At 38.1% G+C, this 19800-nt stretch overlaps 7 protein-coding genes, 2 long non-coding RNA genes and 1 pseudogene across 13 annotated transcripts; 5 read left to right on the top strand and 5 right to left on the bottom strand.

Annotated features, from left to right (window-relative positions):
- The first annotated feature begins 296 nt into the window (after nucleotides 1-296).
- On the top strand, nucleotides 297-951 carry AT5G44973 (defensin-like protein). The gene is made up of 2 exons (NM_001036935.4): nucleotides 297-441; nucleotides 623-951. The coding sequence occupies exons 1-2, from the start codon at nucleotides 381-383 to the stop codon at nucleotides 868-870; spliced, it is 309 nt and encodes a 102-aa protein (NP_001032012.2). The 5' UTR covers nucleotides 297-380; the 3' UTR covers nucleotides 871-951.
- A 269-nt stretch (nucleotides 952-1220) lies between these two features.
- AT5G44970 (Protein with RNI-like/FBD-like domain) lies at nucleotides 1221-2724 on the bottom strand (the record flags this gene model as incomplete). Its single annotated transcript, NM_123865.1, has 4 exons — nucleotides 1221-1508; nucleotides 1596-1736; nucleotides 1826-2434; nucleotides 2593-2724. 4 exons carry the CDS (start codon nucleotides 2722-2724, stop codon nucleotides 1221-1223), a joined length of 1170 nt encoding a protein of 389 aa, NP_199310.1.
- Nucleotides 2725-3169: 445 nt separating this feature from the next.
- Nucleotides 3170-4709, bottom strand: AT5G44960 (F-box/RNI-like/FBD-like domains-containing protein; the record flags this gene model as incomplete). The annotated part of the gene is made up of 4 exons (NM_123864.2): nucleotides 3170-3436; nucleotides 3572-3712; nucleotides 3792-4019; nucleotides 4095-4709. The coding sequence occupies 4 exons, from the start codon at nucleotides 4707-4709 to the stop codon at nucleotides 3170-3172; spliced, it is 1251 nt and encodes a 416-aa protein (NP_199309.2).
- Nucleotides 4710-5396: 687 nt separating this feature from the next.
- AT5G44950 (F-box/RNI-like/FBD-like domains-containing protein) lies at nucleotides 5397-6896 on the bottom strand (the record flags this gene model as incomplete). The annotated part of the gene is made up of 3 exons (NM_123863.1): nucleotides 5397-5672; nucleotides 5758-5898; nucleotides 5997-6896. The coding sequence occupies 3 exons, from the start codon at nucleotides 6894-6896 to the stop codon at nucleotides 5397-5399; spliced, it is 1317 nt and encodes a 438-aa protein (NP_199308.1).
- A 772-nt stretch (nucleotides 6897-7668) lies between these two features.
- AT5G44940 (F-box/RNI-like superfamily protein) lies at nucleotides 7669-9192 on the bottom strand (the record flags this gene model as incomplete). Its single annotated transcript, NM_123862.2, has 4 exons — nucleotides 7669-7938; nucleotides 8023-8175; nucleotides 8266-8388; nucleotides 8605-9192. The coding sequence occupies 4 exons, from the start codon at nucleotides 9190-9192 to the stop codon at nucleotides 7669-7671; spliced, it is 1134 nt and encodes a 377-aa protein (NP_199307.2).
- A 775-nt stretch (nucleotides 9193-9967) lies between these two features.
- AT5G06675 lies at nucleotides 9968-10258 on the top strand. Its single transcript, NR_142937.1, has one exon. It is a non-coding gene; the product is annotated as an other RNA (long non-coding RNA).
- A 1670-nt stretch (nucleotides 10259-11928) lies between these two features.
- Nucleotides 11929-16287, top strand: AT5G44925 (annotated as a pseudogene; the record flags this gene model as incomplete). Its single annotated transcript has 1 exon — nucleotides 11929-16287.
- A 114-nt stretch (nucleotides 16288-16401) lies between these two features.
- Nucleotides 16402-19786, top strand: ARAD2 (Exostosin family protein; the record flags this gene model as incomplete). Of its 3 annotated transcripts, NM_180801.2 has the most annotated exons (5): nucleotides 16402-17193; nucleotides 17292-17657; nucleotides 17747-18012; nucleotides 18130-18253; nucleotides 19140-19786. In NM_180801.2, the coding sequence occupies exons 1-3, from the start codon at nucleotides 16417-16419 to the stop codon at nucleotides 17933-17935; spliced, it is 1332 nt and encodes a 443-aa protein (NP_851132.1). In that variant the 5' UTR covers nucleotides 16402-16416. The 3 variants fall into 3 exon arrangements, with proteins under 3 accessions (NP_851132.1, NP_199306.1, NP_001331586.1); NM_123861.3 differs by lacking the exon at nucleotides 19140-19786 and having other exon boundaries at nucleotides 18130-18331; NM_001344577.1 differs by lacking the exons at nucleotides 18130-18253; nucleotides 19140-19786 and having other exon boundaries at nucleotides 16414-17193; nucleotides 17752-17763.
- AT5G06665 lies at nucleotides 18130-19661 on the top strand. Its single transcript, NR_142936.1, has 2 exons — nucleotides 18130-18253; nucleotides 19140-19661. It is a non-coding gene; the product is annotated as an other RNA (long non-coding RNA).
- Nucleotides 18371-19786, bottom strand: AT5G44920 (Toll-Interleukin-Resistance (TIR) domain family protein). Of its 2 annotated transcripts, NM_123860.2 has the most exons (3): nucleotides 19161-19786; nucleotides 19094-19121; nucleotides 18378-18831 (listed from the first exon to the last, which is right to left on the bottom strand). In NM_123860.2, the coding sequence occupies exons 1-3, from the start codon at nucleotides 19594-19596 to the stop codon at nucleotides 18567-18569; spliced, it is 729 nt and encodes a 242-aa protein (NP_199305.2). In that variant the 5' UTR covers nucleotides 19597-19786; the 3' UTR covers nucleotides 18378-18566. The 2 variants fall into 2 exon arrangements, with proteins under 2 accessions (NP_851131.1, NP_199305.2); NM_180800.2 differs by having other exon boundaries at nucleotides 18371-18831; nucleotides 19094-19786.
- Nucleotides 19787-19800: the final 14 nt, after the last annotated feature.

Here is a 19800-nt window from a genome sequence, read left to right as displayed (position 1 = left end):
TATAAAGTTAAATTTTCATAGAAAGTAAAATATGAAAACTGTTTTTCCATCTCACTATATGGAATCAAAATATAGATTTGGAAATGATATTTTCAAAAGTAGTAGAAAGGACAAATCCCAAATTAAATTGTGGATTTATTACCATAATTGTTTTTGGGGAAATAGACTTTCATATCTTGATTGAATTAGTCATAACTGAAGAAAGAAAAAAAGTTTGTTCCTATCCGATCTATGTAGAATTATAGTACTAAAATTTAAAGTTCCAGTTGTATAGAAAAAACAAATCCTGTTCTTTCATCCCATATATAAATGAACGCAAGGCTATAAAATTCTCTTTACACAACAATCATCCAACATTCAAATACAGACAATTGTTAGCTATGACCAACCTTTATTTTAAGACGGCTTTTCTTCTCTCCCTCTTGTTACTGTCCTTCTCTTGTAAGTAAATTTGAATTTTGATTTGGGAATTCATAAAATGGTGTAGTGGTTAAACTCAAGCTTTTTTTTTATTTTGCATAATCTATGTTTCCATTATATTCGTATACGCTACTTAAATCAATTTTTGAAAACATAGAGAATACTAATTTGAAATCATTGTTTTTCTTGAAATAAACTACAGATCAGAGTAAACTAATCGAGGCTAAGGAAGACAAAGAATGTAACGACAGCAAATGTCTTCCTAATCCGTCAAGGATAAATTTAGAAGAAGGGAATATAAAAAGAATCGATGTGAATCATGGAGGGATATGTGACACATACCTTGAGTGTGGAGGGTTGGCATGTTCTGATTATCGTCGGGCGTGTTGCGTAAACGGAAAATGTGTATGCCGCAAACAAGGCCAAACTCTGCCCGATTGCCCAAACTAAATTATGTATTGACAACATTCTAATTAATAAAATAAGATGTCTTAGAAACAACAAAAACATTTCATCAATCCTTTATAAATGATAGAACATATCTTGATTGAATCACAACAGATTCTACGTAACAGTCTGCGAAAATCACAAACCAATAACTGAGATTGAGATCAAAACTAGAAATGTCACTTAATCTGACCTTTAAGCATGTAAGTGAGATAACCAAATCTGAAGAAGACACTATTATTTGTGTGCCAACTACAGAATGCTAAGCCTGACTACAACTTTCATAAGATTATTCTTCTACATTGATCTTCAATGACAATGCTCATGCCCTCATTGACATGATCAGATGCATGTTAAGAAATGATAACTTGACATCTGCGAGAACGCTTTCTGGCTGTAAGATACATTTTATAGAGATGATCTAACGGTAGATTGGTCATAGTACTCATAGGAGAATCTGTGAAACTCGGCTTGAGTTTCTTAAGGATTGGTGAATTCTCAAGAAAATAATGAACTAGTTTAACCCCAGTTGCTTCCTTCCTAATCAGTTTGTTAATCTCAATACACTCCAGAGTCGATGTTATACACCGAGGCACATTGGTAAGATCGATTTCCTCTGGCTCCGCTGAAACATATAAGTCCTGCAAAATAAAAAGAGCTAATCAGCTTACAATATATGCAACAATGATCTTAATTTGCCAAATCAAAGATCAAAGACAGATTCTTACCAAGATGAGTTTTTTCAGGTTTGGGCAGCTCTCAAGAAAGGCGGGCAATAGTTGTAATGATGTGCTGGAGAATGCAGCCTTCAAATGAGATAGGTGATGGAATTTGGGAATAGGCCCGAGTTTTGAATAACGACATATGACCTGCAAAAGAGAAACAGAATGTTATTAAGTGAGGAATCATTCCATAGCTAGAAAAACTAAATTGTTAATCACAGAGAAACATTATTTACCTCTAGAGTACGTTGAGAGATGATCATCTGTCTTACACTCGATATACCAGTGAGAACGTCACGGATAATATCTCTCGGTTCCAAGGAACTGTAGCCAAATTCAGTATCAAGATTTAACTTGAACAATGAACTCAGATTCTTTACCATGATTGTATCAGAGTGCCTATTTATAAAACTCATATACTCTAGTTTTGGAGCATCAATCTCCACCGAAATAGGTATAGTAGTCATCATCTCCAAATCAAACACTAAACGTAAGATCTTCAGTGTCAGAGACTTCACATGTAGAAGAGGCAGATCTGGTATTACCATATCATGAATCCTTACCACGGTAAGATCTTCAAGAACAAGACACCCTGCGATGAGTTTCTCCACAACCAAAGGAGCATCATAACCGTACCAATTATTTTCTAGATGCATGATCTTGAGACAAGGTAGAGAAACAACAAACTTTGGATTCTCAAGCTCTACGCATACAAGCTTTAAAGACACCAATGTCTTACTCTTATAAATGTTCATAGGCATGGAATCTTTGAGAAAGAGAGAAGGATTTTTGGTCTCGAAATCTAAATGTTGAATCCCGCGATCAACCGCTGCGGCGATCCACTCCTTTAATCTGTCGCAACACACATTGTAGTTGCCGTGATTATTTGTCATCTTGAACTTTTGAAGGCCTGACGCACTGTTAAACTCAAGAAATCTTTCAGTGTAGTTCTTGATGATATCTCTGTAAGGGAAAGGGAAGTCAACGGAGTTTAAGTCTAGACCTGGAACTTCAAGCCAAAGATTTCTCCATCTGGTCGATAAACACTTGTCTTAACTGAATCTTTGGTTGGAAGCCATAAAAGAATCTGAGTTATCAAAGAATCTGGAAGTTCGCTGATTATATCGTTTCGCATTATGAGACGTAACCCTAAAAGCTTCTAAAACTACAATATCAAAAGGTGTTTTGCTCAGATTTCTCCAAATTCTAGGGTTTAAACAATCACAGGAAACGTAACGATCAAAGCAGGAATCAGAAGAACTCTCCGAATGAATAATAACGAATTGTTTTTTTTGTTTGTTTTTAATGTGAAGAACGAATTGCTTTTATATAGCAAATAAATTATGAATCCAAACCCTATTAAAATTTTCTTTAGTACAACTAGATAAATGGAAATTTCTTTTAGTTATTAATTAATAATATCTAAACTACAATTATTATATGTTGAAATTAAAATATTAATTCTTAAAGAAAAAAGACAAAAATATAATTTAACTGCGTAACTCTCTGTCCTGAGATTGAAACAAAACCAACAAAAGATGAAACAAGACCATGTGCTAACAAGCATCATCATCTGCATGTCAAACAAAGATAACTTGACATGTGGGAGAAAGCTTTGTTGATGTAAGAAGCTTCTTGTAGCTCTCGCTCTCTATAGAAGAAAAAAATGAGAAACGTAGAGTAAGTTTCTTGAGGACTGCTGAATTCTCAATAAAGTAATTTACTAGTTTAATCCCACTTTGCTCCATCATCATCAGTTTGTTAATGTGAACATACTCGAGAGTCGATATCAAACACTGAGGCACTTCGTGAAAGTCGATATTTTCTTCCTTAAATGCCCCATAGTCCTACGAAAAAATATGATTCAAACAATGTTCTGTAGCTAAATCACATATTTCAAGCAGATTCTTACAAAGCAGATGTCATAATATGTTCCAACAATATTCTTAGTTTGCCAAATTAAAGATCCATCAGATTCTTACCATGATTAGGTTTTTCAGATTTGGGCAGCTCTCAAGAAAGGTTGGCAATAGTTGTAACGATGTACCGAAGAACGAAGCCTGCAAATGATATAAGTTACGGAATTGGGGAATCCATCCTAGTTTGGAATAAGAATGTAGCTCCTGCAACAAAAAATACAAAAATTACATGTGAAGATATTTTTTTCATACAGAATTAAATACAATAAATTGTTAAATATACCTCTAGAATGCTCCCAGAAATGATCATATGCCTTACACTAGATATCACGGTTAAAAAATCACAGATAATAGCTCTCTTTCTTGGATCCTCTGCTTTCAAAAGACCGCCATACTCAAAACTAGATTTGGCTCTAATTTCGATACTAAACAAGGAACTCATGTTCTTTACCATAATCCTATCAAATCGACTCTCGTAAAATGTCATATACTTGAGTCGTGGAGCATCAATCTCAACTCAAAACTCTGTACCACTCCCATTGGTCGCAAAATATAAACGAAGGCTTTTCAGAGTCTGAGAGCTCACACGCAGAAACAGTATAACGTCCTGAGTCAAAATATCAAAAGGCTTAATCAGCTCAAGATCTTCAAGAACAGGACATCCTGAGATGAGCTTCTCCACAACCAAAGGGCCATCCTCACCGTAACAAATTTTCATCAGTTTCAAGATCTTGAGACAAGGTAGAGAAACAACAAAGTCTGGATTCTTCAACTCTACGTTATAAAGCTTCAAAGAGACCAATGTCTTGCTCTTGTAAATGTTTTGACGTATGAAATCAACTCTATTACAAGTATGCATATAAACATACAAATGTTGAATTCCACAATCAACCACTGTACCGATCAACTCCATGAATCGATCTCGATAACCATTGCATTCGAAATACCTTATCATGAACTTTTGCAGGCGTGACCTGCAGTTAGACTCCATAAATCTGTCCATAAACTTTATCAAGCCTTCTTCATGATGAGGATTTGTGAATTGAAGGCTGAATAAGTCAAGTCCAGGAACGTTTAACCAAAGATTTCTCCATCTCTTCGACGACACGCTTGTCTTAACAGAATCTTTGGTCCGAAGGTCTAAGAGTATCTGAGTTAGTAAAGAATCAGGCAATTCGTTGATATAATCGCACTCCTCCATCCCTAGATCCTGAACAACAACATCAACATCAAAATCGTGCGATGAGGAATGAAGAAATAACCGTCTCCGTCGATTTGATTTGACAGCAGATTATTGCCGGAGTTGGAGAAATCCTACTAGGCTTTGATTTGACGGCAGATTTGATTTGATTTGATTTGATAATTAGAAAGATGATCGTTAAATACTTGAATCGATCAGGTTCGAGAAATCCTACGAGGGGGTTTATCTTATTTTTGGGTTTAGGGCCAAAAGGGCCCTATAAAAAAAAACATAAACCAAAAGAGGACCAATGCAACTTACTTGCGGTTTACGAAACCTTATTGAAACCTGTACAATATATAATTTCGGCCAAAAATTGAAATAGTATAAGATATTAAGATACCTTGAGCAAAAGCCCATTATAGATGTAAATTCTTATTTTCTACTTCAACGACATACTTGTCCATGGTAGAGATATAGCACAGAACCGATTTTCGATGATGATCCAAAACAATAAAATGCATAGATAAATTGGCTTTTAACCATATGAATATTCCATAGTTTCAAAAATACAAAAAGACAATATTACCACCTGAGGTTTTAATTCCCAAGTTAAACCTAAACCACCTTGTCTATAAATGCAACTTTCTTAAGAATATAGAAACTGAGATTAAAGCAAGAAAAGTTGAATAATTTGACCTTTAAGCATTATAAGATCAAAACATGACACCCACGAGATCGTTTTGTTGATGTAAGAAGCTGCATGTAGATCTCTGACTCTTGGTTGGTCATGGGAGAATCTATGAAACTCAGAGTCAGTTTCTTGAGGACTGCTGAATTCTCAAGAAAGTATTTCACCAATTTAATCCCACTTTCCTCCCTCATAGTAAGTTGTTTAATCTCAACGTACTCCAGCGTCGAAATTAAACACCGAGGCAGATTGGTAAAGTCGATTTGCTCTGGCTCTGCTGAAATAGAATAGTCCTGCAAAGAAACAAGCTGAGTTTACACTATACTTCAACAAGGTTCTTTATTGTAAGCCAAATCACATATTCAAACACATTCTTACCAAGATGAGGTTTTTTAGATTTGGGCAGATTTCTAGGAAGGCGGGCAATAGTTGTAACAATGAGCTGGAGAACACAGCTTGCAAATGATATAAGTTATGGAATTTTGGAAGCTGTCCGATTTTGGAATAACGATAAAGCACCTGCAAGGATAATGAATATGATACATGTGAAAAATTAAAGTACATTTAATCAATGTGTTATATAATACATCAGAGACTTCAAATATATAGGTACGTACCTCCAGAGTAGGATGAGAGATGATCATATGTTTGACACTCGAAATACCGGTAAGAAAATCTCGGATAATATCTCTCTTAGTCAAGTCCTCCGGTTCCAAAGGACTGCCGAGGCCAAACTTGAGATTAAATTCAGTATCAAGGTCTATCTTGACCAAGGAACTCAAATTTTTTACAACTATTCTATCAGATTGACTATCTCTAAAACTCATGTACTTAAGTCCTGGTGCATCAATCTCGACCGAAAAATCGTTACTACCCATTCCCCAATCAAATGTTAAACGGAAGTTCTTCAAAGTTTGAGACATCACACGCAGAAAGTTAAGAAAATCCTCATGATTCCTTACAATGGTAAGATCTTCAAGAACAGGACAGCCTGAGATGAGGTTCTCCGCAATCAAAGGACTATAAAAAATGTCTTCAAGATGCATGATCTTAAGACAAGGTAGAGAAACAACAAACTTTGGAGTGTCAAGCCCTACATTTACGAGCTTTAAAGACACCAACGTCTTGCTCTTGCAAATGTTGGCAGGCATAAAATCAATGGTCCATGGAGGACAATCAGTGGCCGTAACATCTAGATGCTGAATACCGCGATCAACGACTGTAGCGATCCACGGCACAAATCTGTCCATTAGATAATACAAATTACTTTCATAGTTTAACTTGAAATTTTGTAGGCGTCCGCGGTTAACCTCAAGAAACTTGTCCATCAAGCTCTCAAATAAGTTTCCATCAGCAGGGAAGTCATGTACGTTCACGTCAAGACCAGGTACCTTAAGCCAGAGTTTTCTCCATCTGCTAGATAAAACACTTGTCCTAATAGATTCTTCGATGTGAAGGTACATGAGTATATGATTTAGCAAACCATCTGGTAATTCGCTGATCCTATCGCGCCCCATCACTAAATCATAAACAACGACGACGACATCAAAATCCGAAATCAAATCCAATGCATTGATGAAGTTTTTCAATTTTATATCTCAAACCTAGGGTTTAATCACTAAGGTAAACGTACATTCAAGGAAGGGAGTGAAGAACTTACCGTCGATTTGGTCTGACGGCAGATTATCGCCAGAGATCTTGTTTCAGGGTTAAGCAGTTAAAGACAAAAATGAATCGATATAAAGTATGGTGGAGCAATATCTTGGGAATATTTGAGCATATTTCACAAAGATTAAAAACACACAAAAATCTCATTTGATTTTTTTTCCTATAAAAAAATCAATTAACTACATTTAATTCAACCAATAAAAAAATATGCCGTAAAATATTATTGATCAAAAATTATTTAATACATTTAGTTTTTGCATAGTTCGGTTTAAAAAAAAATCCAAAACCGAACCAAAAATCTGAATCTCTAAACATTTTGTTTGCCCATGTGGATTCTTATTTTCTTCTGATATACTCCAACAACCTATTCGTTCAATGAAACAATCTAGTAACTTTACCGATTCAAGAGACAAAATAGCTTGAAACCAAAGCAATAAAAGTTACATAGGCTTGCCCTTTAAAGATCAATAGATCATTAGTTGTTAAAGAATTCAAACAACAAAAAGATGGGATAACCTAATAAACCTTATTCTAACAACGATTTTTCATGAGTACAGATAATTCATACGCTAAGGTTCAATGAAACACGCTCATGTGCTCACCAGCATCATCGGCTGCACGTCAATCGATGATAATTTGACATGTGGGAGAAAGCTTTGTGGATGTAAGAAGCTTCTTGTAGCTCTCAGGGTCTTGCTTTTTCTTAGAATGATATGTGAAACTTAGAGTCAGTTTCTTTAAGACTGCTGAATTCTCAAGAAAGTAATCCACTAGTTTAATCCCACTTTTCTCCTTCAATATCAGTTCTTCAATTTGAACATACTCGAGAGTCGATATTAAACACTGAGGCACTTTGTGAAAGTCGATATTCTTAGGCTCAAAGGGAAACTCCTGCGAGAAAAAGGAACAAGCTGATTTTACTATATGTTTCAACAATGTTCTTTAGCCAAATCCCAGATTCAAGCAGATTCTTACCATGATTAGGTTTTTCAGATTTGGGCAGGCTGGGCAGCTCTCAAGAAAGGTTGGCAATAGTTGTAACGATGAGCTTGAGAACCTAGCCTGCAAATGATATAAGTTATGGAATTGGGGAATAGGTCCCAGTTGTTTGGAGTAAGAATAAAGCATCTGCAAGAAGAATGAAAAGGATACATGTGAGAATTGTTTCATAGAGAACTAAATAGTTATATACGTATCACAGAGTGTATATATTTATACCTTTGAAGTCGAGTAACAGATGATCGTATGTCTTACACTCGATATCACGGTTAAAAAATCACCGATGATATCTCTATTCCTTGAATACTTTGGTGCCGTAAGACTGCCATAGCCAACATTATCCTTCGTATTAATGTCGATAGTAAACAAAGAACTCAGGTTCTTTACCATAATTCTATGAAATAGACTCTCATAACATTTCATATACTTGAGTCTTGGGGTATCAATCTCAACTGAAAAATCTGTAGCACCTGTACTATTAATCGCAAAATATAAACCAAGGCTTTTCAGAGTCTGAGAGCTCACACGCAGACGCAGCAAAACTCATCGAGTCAAAACATCAAAAGGCCTAATCAGCTCAAGATCTTCAAGAACAGGACATCCTGAGATGAGCTTCTCCACGACCAAAGGACCATCCTCACCGTGAAAAATATTCTCCAGTTTCAAGATCTTGAGACAAGGTAGAGAAACAACAAACTCTGGATTCTTTAACTCTACGTTATAAAGCTTCAAAGAGACCAATGTCTTACTCTTGTAAATGTTTTGACGTATGAAATCAACTCTGTTACAAGTATGCATATAAACATACAAATGTTGAATTCCACGATCAACCAGTGTACCGATCAACTCCATTAATCGATCTCGATAACCATTGTGTTCGAAATACGTTATCATGAACTTTTGCAGGCGTGACCTGCACTTAAACTCCATAAATCTGTCCATAAACCTTACGAAGCCTTCTTCATAAGGATAGGGGAAGACTGGGAAGTCAAAGGTGCGTAATCGAAGTCCAGGAACGTTTAACCAAAGATTTCTCCATCTCTTCGATAACACGCTTGTCTTAACAGAATCTTTGGTCGGAAGGTTTAAGAGTATCTGAGTTAGCAAACAATCCGGAAATTCACTGATATAATCGAACTCCTCCATCCCTAGATCATGAACAACACAAGTCAACAACAACATCGATTCCTAATTTCTATGTTTCAAAGTCGATCAAAACTTCCTAAGTAATCCAAGGATAAATGATGAACTAACCGTCTCCGTCGATTGTTTTGACTGCAGATTGTCGCCGAAGATATCGCCAACGACGCCAAGTGTTATTTAGAGAGATGATCATTAAATAGATCGGGTTCGTGACATCCTACGAGGGTTTCTTTCTTTTACCTTTTTGGGTTTGGGCCAAAAAATAAAAATAAACCTTAAACAATAAATATGTCCATAAAACTATAGAAAAATCTCTATGAATTCCTTTTACTTTTTTGGGTTTGAAAAGGTTATCGCAGTCCCAACTGTGAAGTAAGGAAGGGAGTCAATGGTGAAAGCAACACAGTCTCTAAACCAAAAACACGGAGAGTCTACATTCGCCACGTACCCAATCAGGAGGCCGATGTAGACAATGGCTTCTGCCGCCTTTTGGATAGATAAAATGCAACTTTGATAGCGGTTATACTCAAGGAAGACCCTTCACAAATACTCAAGTAATGGCCAGTTTCTCAGATCAGGATGTGCAAATCTTCAACAATCAAGCTCCCCTCTCCAAGCGGAGGCTCTCGGATTTCTCCATGCCCTTCAAGTGACTTGGACTCAAGGATTACGGTATGTGTGGTTTGAAAATGATAATGGGGAGTTAGTAAATTTGATTAATATTAGAGGTGATCATCATAAGATAAAAGCCCTTCTCTACGATATTCGCCACTGGATTGCGAAGCTCCCGTTCTCTTCATTGGCACATGTTAACCGGGAAAGAAATGCCGCTGCTGATACCTTATCCAAGAAGGCTCAATCTATTAACTCTTTGTGTTAAACTTTCTCTGTACCACCTATATGGTTGAAACGATATTTGTAACATCTCTTTACGAGTTAATAATCTGATGTTAAAAATAAAATAATGATTAAGGTATTAAACACTATTTCTCACAAAAATTAGTTTTTAACATGATTGGCACACTCCTCTATGTCATTCGGTATTGGATACTGAAGTTTACCGCACTCTCTTCTCTAAAGTAAACCAATTGGTTCCCAAACAAATATATGTTTCTGTTTTCAGAAAAGATCCAACACGGGTGTAGGAGTTTCATTCTTCATCAAAGCTTCTCCTACCACTTTGGGCATATATATACTTTGTATTTTTTGTCCAAAAAAATATATATACTTTGTATTTATCTGTGTACAGTTTAATGAAAGTTTTGAGATGTTAGAAAAAAGTTAATAAACACAATAAAAATAATAATAAAATTTTGGTTTTAAGTCGGATTAGTATAAAATTAACAAAATTTGATAAATAACAAAATAAGAAAATAATAAATCTGAATATAACTCATTAGAATCGTAAATTAATAACTATATATGAGATAAAATTACTAGTTTGGTACCTTTGTTATAAAATACACTAGGACTTAAGCCGCGGTTTACCGCGGGCAATCGGTTTATTTGGTTCTTATACTAAATATTTGAATAAATTTGATATCCTAAACTTATAAATACAATTTTTTGAATTAAACATAACTAAAAAATAATTGGGATTTTTTTTTGAATTAAATCAAATAATAACTTAGATTGAAGGAAATTAATTTTATTGAATGGTTTACATTGAATCGGATCATATAAAGTCTAAGAGATTGTTAAGACCAAATTACCCTTAATGATTTTGAATAGCAAAGAACAAAATATAAAATTGAAATCAAAATTGAGGTCAAATTAGACAAAATTTCAATTTGTACTTCACTTTTAATAATAAGGGGATTTCTGCTATCGGGCCCAATATATTTGGGGATTTAGGGCAATAAAATATTTTTAATTTCTAAGGTAATAAATTATTTTTAAGGTTTGGTGGAATAAATTGAAACTTTTTTGAAAATTTGGGCATATTTTCCCCAATTTTTAGCTTAAAATTTGTAAATGTATAAAATAGTTGGACTTAATTTTCCCTAACAAAAACTTAATTTCCATCTTTGTGGACATTTTTTGGGATTTTTTGTATTAAGTTTTTTTTGGTTGTAATTGGGCTGTTTTGTTAGACTTGTAACATTTCATTAATAAAAGTCAGTTAACGAAAAAGAAAATGAAAGTAGTAAACACACATTAACTTGTTTTAAAGCATACTATAATCGTTCGTCAACGAGAATTTATTACAGAACAAGAGATATATGTTTGGACTAATTTAATGTGATTAATTTTAATTTGAACTTCAAACGTCAATTTCCACAAACAACACAACACGCGATGTCTCGTGAAGATGAACTTTTCTATATTCCCGATAATATCTTTTACTCGAAAATACAACTTTCACGAAACTCAATCTCTTCTTCTTCCTCTGATACTGTACATCTTTAAGCTCTTTCTTCAACTGAAGAATTGGTGAAGAAGAAGAAACAAAAAAGGAATCTTTTAGTAGATTTTATAAGGAGTTGTATATATTAAGGATATAATTGTCATTAGTAGTTGTGTATACCCTAGACTAAGTACTATATATGTTGTAACACATTCATCATAATAAGACAATTCACTCTCTTATCACATGGTATCAGAGCAGTGATTCTAAAAGACCTAATTTTTTTTTTTTTTTTAAAACAAAAGAGCCGCCTCTCTCTTCGACCTTTCTTCTTCTTCTCGCTCCCCTTCTTTCTCTACAAGCTTGCTCTTCAAGCTTCATCATTTCCGGCTATGTCTTCCTCCTCAGAAACCGTTGTTGTTGCTGATTCTACCTCTCTCCTCAATGTGAACATGTCCAATGTCACAAAGCTGACATCAACAAACTTTCTCATGTGGCGTCGTCAAGTTCATGCGCTATTGGATGGGTATGACCTCGCCGGTTACGTTGATGGTTCGATCGAAGAACCTCACACCACAGTCACTGTCCATGGTGTTACCTCTCCCAATCCAGAATACAAACTCTGGAAACGCCAGGATAAACTCATTTACTCTGGCCTCATCGGTGCCATCTCTGTTGCGGTTCAACCTCTCTTGTCCCAGGCTACCACCTCTGCCCAGATCTGGCGTAAACTCGTTGACACTTACGCAAATCCTAGCCGTGGCCACAAGCAACAGATCCGTGAACAAATCAAACAATGGAAGAAAGGTTCTCGTTCCATTGATGACTACGTTCTTGGGCTCACTACTCGTTTTGATCAACTTGCACTACTTGAAGAAGCCATACCACATGAAGATCAAATCGCGTACATACTTGGCGGTCTCTCCGATGATTATAGGCGTGTCATTGATCAAATTGAAGGACGTGATATTTCGCCTTCAATCACAGAGCTACACGAGAAGCTCATTAACTTTGAGCTTAAACTCCAAGCGATGGTCCCTGATTCCTCTACTCCGGTTACCGCTAACGCAGCCTCCTACAACAACAACAACAACGGCCGTAACAATCGCTCTTCTTCTCGTGGCAATCAAAACAACCAATGGCAGCAGAATCAAACACAACAGTCTCGCTCCAACAATCGTGGCTCTCAAGGCAAAGGCTATCAAGGTCGTTGTCAAATCTGCGGTGTACATGGTCATAGTGCGCGACGATGCTCTCAGTTTCAGCCCTATGGTGGCAGTGGTGGTTCCCAATCAGTGCCTAGCGGTTATCCAACCAACGGTTATTCACCTTCTCCGATGGCTCCATGGCAACCACGAGCTAACATCGCCACTGCTCCTCCGTTTAACCCATGGGTTCTAGATAGTGGTGCGACACACCATCTCACCTCGGATTTGGCAAATCTCTCAATGCATCAGCCCTATACCGGTGGAGAAGAAGTAACCATAGCGGATGGTTCGGGTCTACCTATTTCACACACTGGTTCAGCTTTACTCCCTACACCATCTCGATCTCTTGCTCTTAAAGATATCTTATATGTTCCTAATGTTAGCAAGAATCTTATATCGGTTTATCGGCTGTGTAATGCTAACCAAGTTTCGGTGGAATTCTTTCCCGCACATTTTCAGGTGAAGGATCTCAACACGGGGGCCCGATTACTCCAAGGCAGAACTAGGAATGAGCTATATGAGTGGCCGGTTAACCAGAAATCCATCACTATCCTTACCGCGTCTCCATCACCAAAAACCGACCTCTCTTCTTGGCATCAACGGCTTGGGCATCCTGCTTTACCCATTTTAAAAGATGTTGTTTCTCATTTTCATTTACCACTTTCAAACACTATTCCAAAACAGCTTCCATGTTCGGACTGTTCTATCAATAAAAGTCACAAATTACCATTTTTCACAAACACCATTGTCTCTTCTCAACCTCTTGAGTATCTATACACCGACGTTTGGACGTCTCCATGCATTTCAGTTGATAACTACAAGTATTACCTTGTCATTGTTGATCACTTCACAAGATATACATGGATGTATCCTCTCAAGCAGAAATCGCAAGTGAAAGATGTGTTTGTGGCTTTCAAGGCTTTAGTGGAAAACCGGTTTCAGTCACGAATACGAACCTTATACTCTGACAATGGCGGTGAGTTCATTGGCCTTCGCCCGTTTCTTGCTGCTCATGGGATTTCTCATCTCACAAGCCCGCCTCATACACCAGAACATAATGGGTTAGCTGAACGAAAACATCGTCATATCGTAGAAACCGGTCTTGCGCTTCTCACTCATGCGTCATTACCCAAGACATTTTGGACGTATGCTTTTGCAACTGCGGTGTATCTAATCAATAGGATGCCAACGGAGGTCTTACAAGGCACGTCTCCTTATGTCAAACTCTTTCAAATGAGTCCTAATTATCTTAAGCTCCGAGTATTTGGCTGCTTGTGCTACCCATGGCTACGTCCGTACAACACTAATAAGCTTGAAGCACGGTCAACGATGTGTGTGTTTCTTGGATATTCGCTTACACAAAGCGCATATTTGTGTCTCGACATAGCCACCAACCGCATCTACACTTCTCGGCATGTCCAGTTTGTTGAATCAAGTTTTCCGTTTGCTTCTCCTCGAACATCGGAAACCGACTCTACACAGACAATGTCTCAACCGACCACCACCAATGTTATCCCGCTTCTACAACGACCGCCTCATATAGCTCCTCCTACTGCCTTGCCCTTGTGTCCGATCTTTCACTCTCCGCCGCACTCACCGTCGTCTCCTGCCTCTCCACCTTCAGAGCATGTGCCATTGACCGCCGCTTCATCATCGTCAAACGCCATTAACGACGACAATATTTCCTCCACAGGCCAAGTAAGTGTTTCTGGCCCAACTTCACAAAGCCCACATACTACACCTACAAACCAAAACACAAGCCCACTAAGCAAAAGCCCAAATCCAACCAATACAAATCAATCCCAAAATTCCACGCCTCCTACTTCGCCAACTACGTCCGTTCACCAACACTCACCTACTCCGTCACCACTACCACAAAATCCACCGCTTCCACCACCTCCACAAAACGACCACCCTATGCGTACTCGAGCCAAAAATCAAATCACAAAACCTAAAACCAAATTTAACCTCACCACATCTCTCACGTCTTCTAAACCGACAATACCGACGACAGTAGCACAAGCTCTCAAAGATCCAAATTGGAGAAATGCAATGTCAGAGGAGATCAATGCTCAAATGAAAAACCACACATGGGATTTGGTGTCACCGGAGGAAGCTAAACATGTTATTTCTTGTAAGTGGATTTTCACGCTTAAATATAACGTTGATGGCTCTATTGCAAGGTATAAGGCGCGACTTGTAGCTCGAGGCTTCAACCAACAGTATGGCATTGACTATTCGGAGACGTTTAGTCCGGTGATAAAGTCAACCACTATTCGTACTGTTCTAGAGGTGGCGGTTAAGCGAAATTGGAGTATTCATCAAGTCGATATCAACAATGCATTTCTTCAAGGAACTCTAAACGAAGAGGTGTATGTTTCGCAGCCCCCGGGATTTATAGATCGTGATCGGCCAAGTCATGTTTGCCGCCTCAATAAAGCTTTATACGGCCTCAAACAAGCTCCTCGGGCTTGGTATCAAGAACTACGACGATTTCTCCTACAAGCTGGTTTTGTCAATTCTCTAGCCGATGCCTCTCTATTTATCTATAATCGGCATAATACCTTCATGTATGTTCTTGTATATGTCGATGACATAATCATTGCAGGAGAAAACGCTCTTGTACAAGCCTTCAATGCCTCACTTGCCAGTCGGTTTTCTCTAAAGGATCTAGGGCCTCTCAGTTATTTCTTGGGGATCGAGGCCACTAGAACTTCACGCGGCTTACACCTAATGCAGCGAAAATATATAACCGACTTACTAAAGAAGCACAATATGCTTGATACAAAGCCCGTGTCCACACCGATGTCACCGACGCCAAAGCTCTCTCTTCTCTCCGGAACGGCTCTTGATGATGCAACGGAGTATCGCACCGTCCTTGGCAGCCTCCAATACCTTGCGTTTACACGCCCAGATATAGCTTTTGCGGTAAATCGCCTTTCTCAGTTCATGCATCGTCCAACCAATGAACATTGGCAAGCTGCAAAACGGATTCTTCGGTATCTCGCGGGAACAAAATCGCATGGGATCTTCCTCCGCTCCGATACGCCTCTAACAATACATGCCTTCTCGGATGCAGATTGGGGATGTGATCTGGATGCATATCTCTCAACCAATGCCTACATCGTTTATTTTGGTGGCAGTCCGGTATCATGGTCCTCAAAGAAACAACGAAGTGTCGCTCGCTCATCTACGGAGGCAGAATATCGAGCTGTTGCAAACACCGCCTCGGAACTACGTTGGCTCTGCTCTCTTCTTTTGGAAATGGGCATATCACAAACCACAGTCCCGGTCATTTACTGCGACAACATTGGCGCCACATATCTATGCGCGAACCCGGTGTTTCATTCTCGTATGAAACATGTGGCTCTTGATTATCACTTTGTCAGAGGTTACATTCAATCCGGAGCATTGCGAGTTTCTCATGTTTCGACTAAGGATCAGCTAGCTGACGCCTTAACCAAACCCTTACCACGTCCACGTTTTACGGAGCTCAATAGCAAGATTGGAGTTCAAGAATTACCTCCATCTTGAGGGGGTGTATAAGGAGTTGTATATATTAAGGATATAATTGTCATTAGTAGTTGTGTATACCCTAGACTAAGTACTATATATGTTGTAACACATTCATCATAATAAGACAATTCACTCTCTTATCACAGATTTTACAAGATGAACCCCAAAATCAGAAAACCCAATAATTCATCTTCGAAGAAGGTCACAGTTTCCGTTCTCTCTGTTTTCTTAGTGTTCGTCTTCGTTAATACTTTCTTCTACCCAAGTTTTTACTCTGACTCTGGCTCAATTCGACGCAATCTCGTTGATTCTCGAGAAAGTTTCCATTTTCCGGGAAATTTTCGTAAAACGAAGGTTTACATGTACGAATTGCCGACGAATTTTACTTACGGAGTTATCGAGCAACACGGCGGAGAAAAATCTGATGACGTCACCGGGTTGAAATATCCGGGTCATCAGCATATGCATGAGTGGTATCTTTACTCGGATCTTACCCGACCCGAAGTTAAACGAGTCGGGTCTCCGATTGTAAGGGTTTTTGACCCGGCTGAGGCGGATTTGTTTTACGTCTCTGCTTTCTCTTCGTTAAGCTTGATTGTGGATTCGGGTCGGCCCGGGTTTGGGTACAGTGATGAGGAGATGCAGGAGAGTTTGGTGAGTTGGTTAGAAAGTCAAGAATGGTGGAGGAGGAACAATGGGAGGGATCATGTGATTGTTGCCGGTGATCCAAATGCGTTGAAACGGGTCATGGATCGGGTTAAGAATGCGGTTTTGCTTGTGACGGATTTTGACCGGTTAAGAGCAGACCAAGGGTCGCTTGTGAAAGACGTAATCATACCTTATTCTCATAGGATTGATGCTTATGAAGGCGAGCTTGGAGTTAAGCAGAGGACCAACTTGTTGTTCTTCATGGGAAATCGATATCGCAAAGATGTAAGATTTATTGGTCTCCATTGTTCGTGATCTTGAATTTGGAAAAGGGTTTATTAACAATATATGTGCTTTGTTGTTTGTGTGTGTGTGTTTGATAGGGAGGCAAAGTCCGAGATTTGCTTTTCAAGCTGCTTGAGAAAGAAGAGGATGTTGTGATCAAACGCGGAACACAGTCAAGAGAGAATATGCGTGCGGTTAAACAAGGAATGCATACGTCTAAGTTTTGTCTACATCTAGCTGGTGATACTTCTTCTGCTTGCAGATTATTTGATGCCATTGCTAGTTTATGTGTCCCGGTGATTGTAAGCGATGGGATTGAGCTACCTTTTGAAGATGTCATAGATTACAGGAAGTTCTCTATATTCTTGAGGAGAGATGCCGCTTTGAAACCAGGGTTTGTGGTTAAGAAGCTGAGGAAAGTGAAACCAGGAAAGATTTTGAAGTACCAAAAGGTTATGAAAGAGGTAAGAAGAGTTTCTTCATTTGTCTTCTGAAAGTTTCTTTGGATTTTATGAAAACCAATTTGTGAAGTTTATGGACTTGGTTTGTGTAGGTTAGGCGATATTTTGACTATACACATCTAAATGGAAGTGTGAACGAGATCTGGAGACAAGTTACTAAGAAGATACCGCTAATCAAACTGATGATTAATCGGGAGAAGCGCATGATCAAGAGAGATGGAAGTGACCCTCAATGTTCTTGTTTATGCTCAAACCAAACCGGGATCATCCATGGTGTCTAGTAAGGTTAAATGCCTAGCAAGCTCATGCTAAGCAACAAAATGTGATCATTATTAATGATGAATCAAAGACTGGAAAGGTAAAGAAATGTGATCATTTAGTCCTTATAAATTATAACTAGAACCATTCTTTGTTCTTCGTTTTTTCCCAAATACATGACTCAGTACGCCTTTCTAAGCCTTTTCTTTTTATATAGGAACAACAAGAGAAACCACATCACTCTCTAATTCCGGGTCAAGGGTTTGATCAAGAATGCGCGTTTCCTGGTGGGTTTTGACTTTGGGAGTGTTAAATATCAAGAGAGATTCAAGCAAAGAGAGGTACATTTTATCTTTTAATTTGCTAATACTCAAAGACCACCACACAAGTGATGAAATCAACCATTTACATTATTAGCTAACCAATGGAGAAGCAAAAGACTTTTAGGGCAATGAGAATTTCTAGTCATAGAGCCTACACAGAGAACAGAAACAGAGTAATACAAAGCACAAGTTTGTTCTTTAAAATAGTAACTGACAATTACAACACAATTATTAACAAAGAGACACACAAATGTACAAAGCAACCAAATGATCTTTAACACCCCATTTAAACAACACACAAACAAACAGCATAAAGTTGCACAAAAGCCACTTATGAAGGAGGTGGTGCTTTGTTCTGGTTATTTTTGTACCAAAACCACGACGCAAGAACAACTGCCAGAGTACCTATGAACCATTCAGGAGTCTGGAAAAACTTCTGATCAGGGAGATACTTAGGGGCAATGAAGAAACTAAAGATCAAGTTGATGGTTATAGCCAAGAAAGCAACTCCTATAGCTGACCAACTGTTGTCAGTTGGTATGTTTAGCTGTTTCTTAACCTCCTTAACAATATCCAAAACAAAATCGGTATCGTGTCTGCAAAAAAAAAAATTATAACATGAGTTAGAGAAAGAAGAAGATGATGCAAGTAGGTTTTTACTTTTTTTTGGTTATATCAATAATACAAGAATCATCAAGAAAACTCGAGCGGTCAAGTTTCGGCATATATCGCTCGGTCAAGTGGGTTGGTGCCTTGGTGGATTTGCGGAAAACTCCTTACCAAAGAGATCTACTAATCAAAGATCAGTCGGGCATAGATCCAAACATAATCAAGAATACATGTATTTTGAAGTATTACTTGTACTTTGAGTTTGACCGGGAAAACCCTATTCTTTTTGTCACAGATCTCAGGGCACGCTCCCAACCCTCGACCCTCTCAGGCTCCCCTGCATGGTTTTGCTTCAGTTGCTTAAAAGGAAGGGAAAACTCTCCATCAAGATTGCCTTCTCCATCGGGATTGGCTGCTCTTTTTACATCGTCCGATCTTACGTTATAGAAGATTGGAATCACCACGAGTTTCTTTTCCTTCATCTGTTCATTCATCGTCACAAGCTCATCCAAACACCACTTTGACTCACAGTACCTCTTGGAGAAGATAGCAAGCGCGATTTTTGACTTCTTGATCCTTGTGAAGAGATATTGTAGTCTTCTCCCTTTCTGCTCTTTAGTGTCTATGAAGACGTTGATCCCTGCGTTTCTTAATTGCAGCTCTAGATGGTTGACAAAGATTTCGCGCAGCTCATCTCCTCGGAAGTTGATAAACACCTGATCAGAAAGAGGTTCTTGGACCTGCTCATCCATTGGAATGGTGTCTAGGTTCGTCTGAATAAAAAATAGTGAATATAGTTGGTGAGAGACTTTGTTGTCTCACTTTGTCCTTTAAAATACATTACAGAGAAACGATTCTTTAATTCTTCAGACCAATCAGTGGCTCGATGCCAAGTCTGCGCCTATCCTCAGTCTTTCTTTAATATTATACAACATTATTGTCTCAATGGATCCAAA

The sequence above is a fragment of the Arabidopsis thaliana genome, chromosome 5 (genome assembly GCF_000001735.4).
Source record: "Arabidopsis thaliana chromosome 5, partial sequence".
NCBI lineage: Eukaryota > Viridiplantae > Streptophyta > Magnoliopsida > Brassicales > Brassicaceae > Arabidopsis > Arabidopsis thaliana.
Note: the sequence above shows the minus strand (reverse complement) of the source record. Positions and strands in the feature narration are given on the sequence as shown.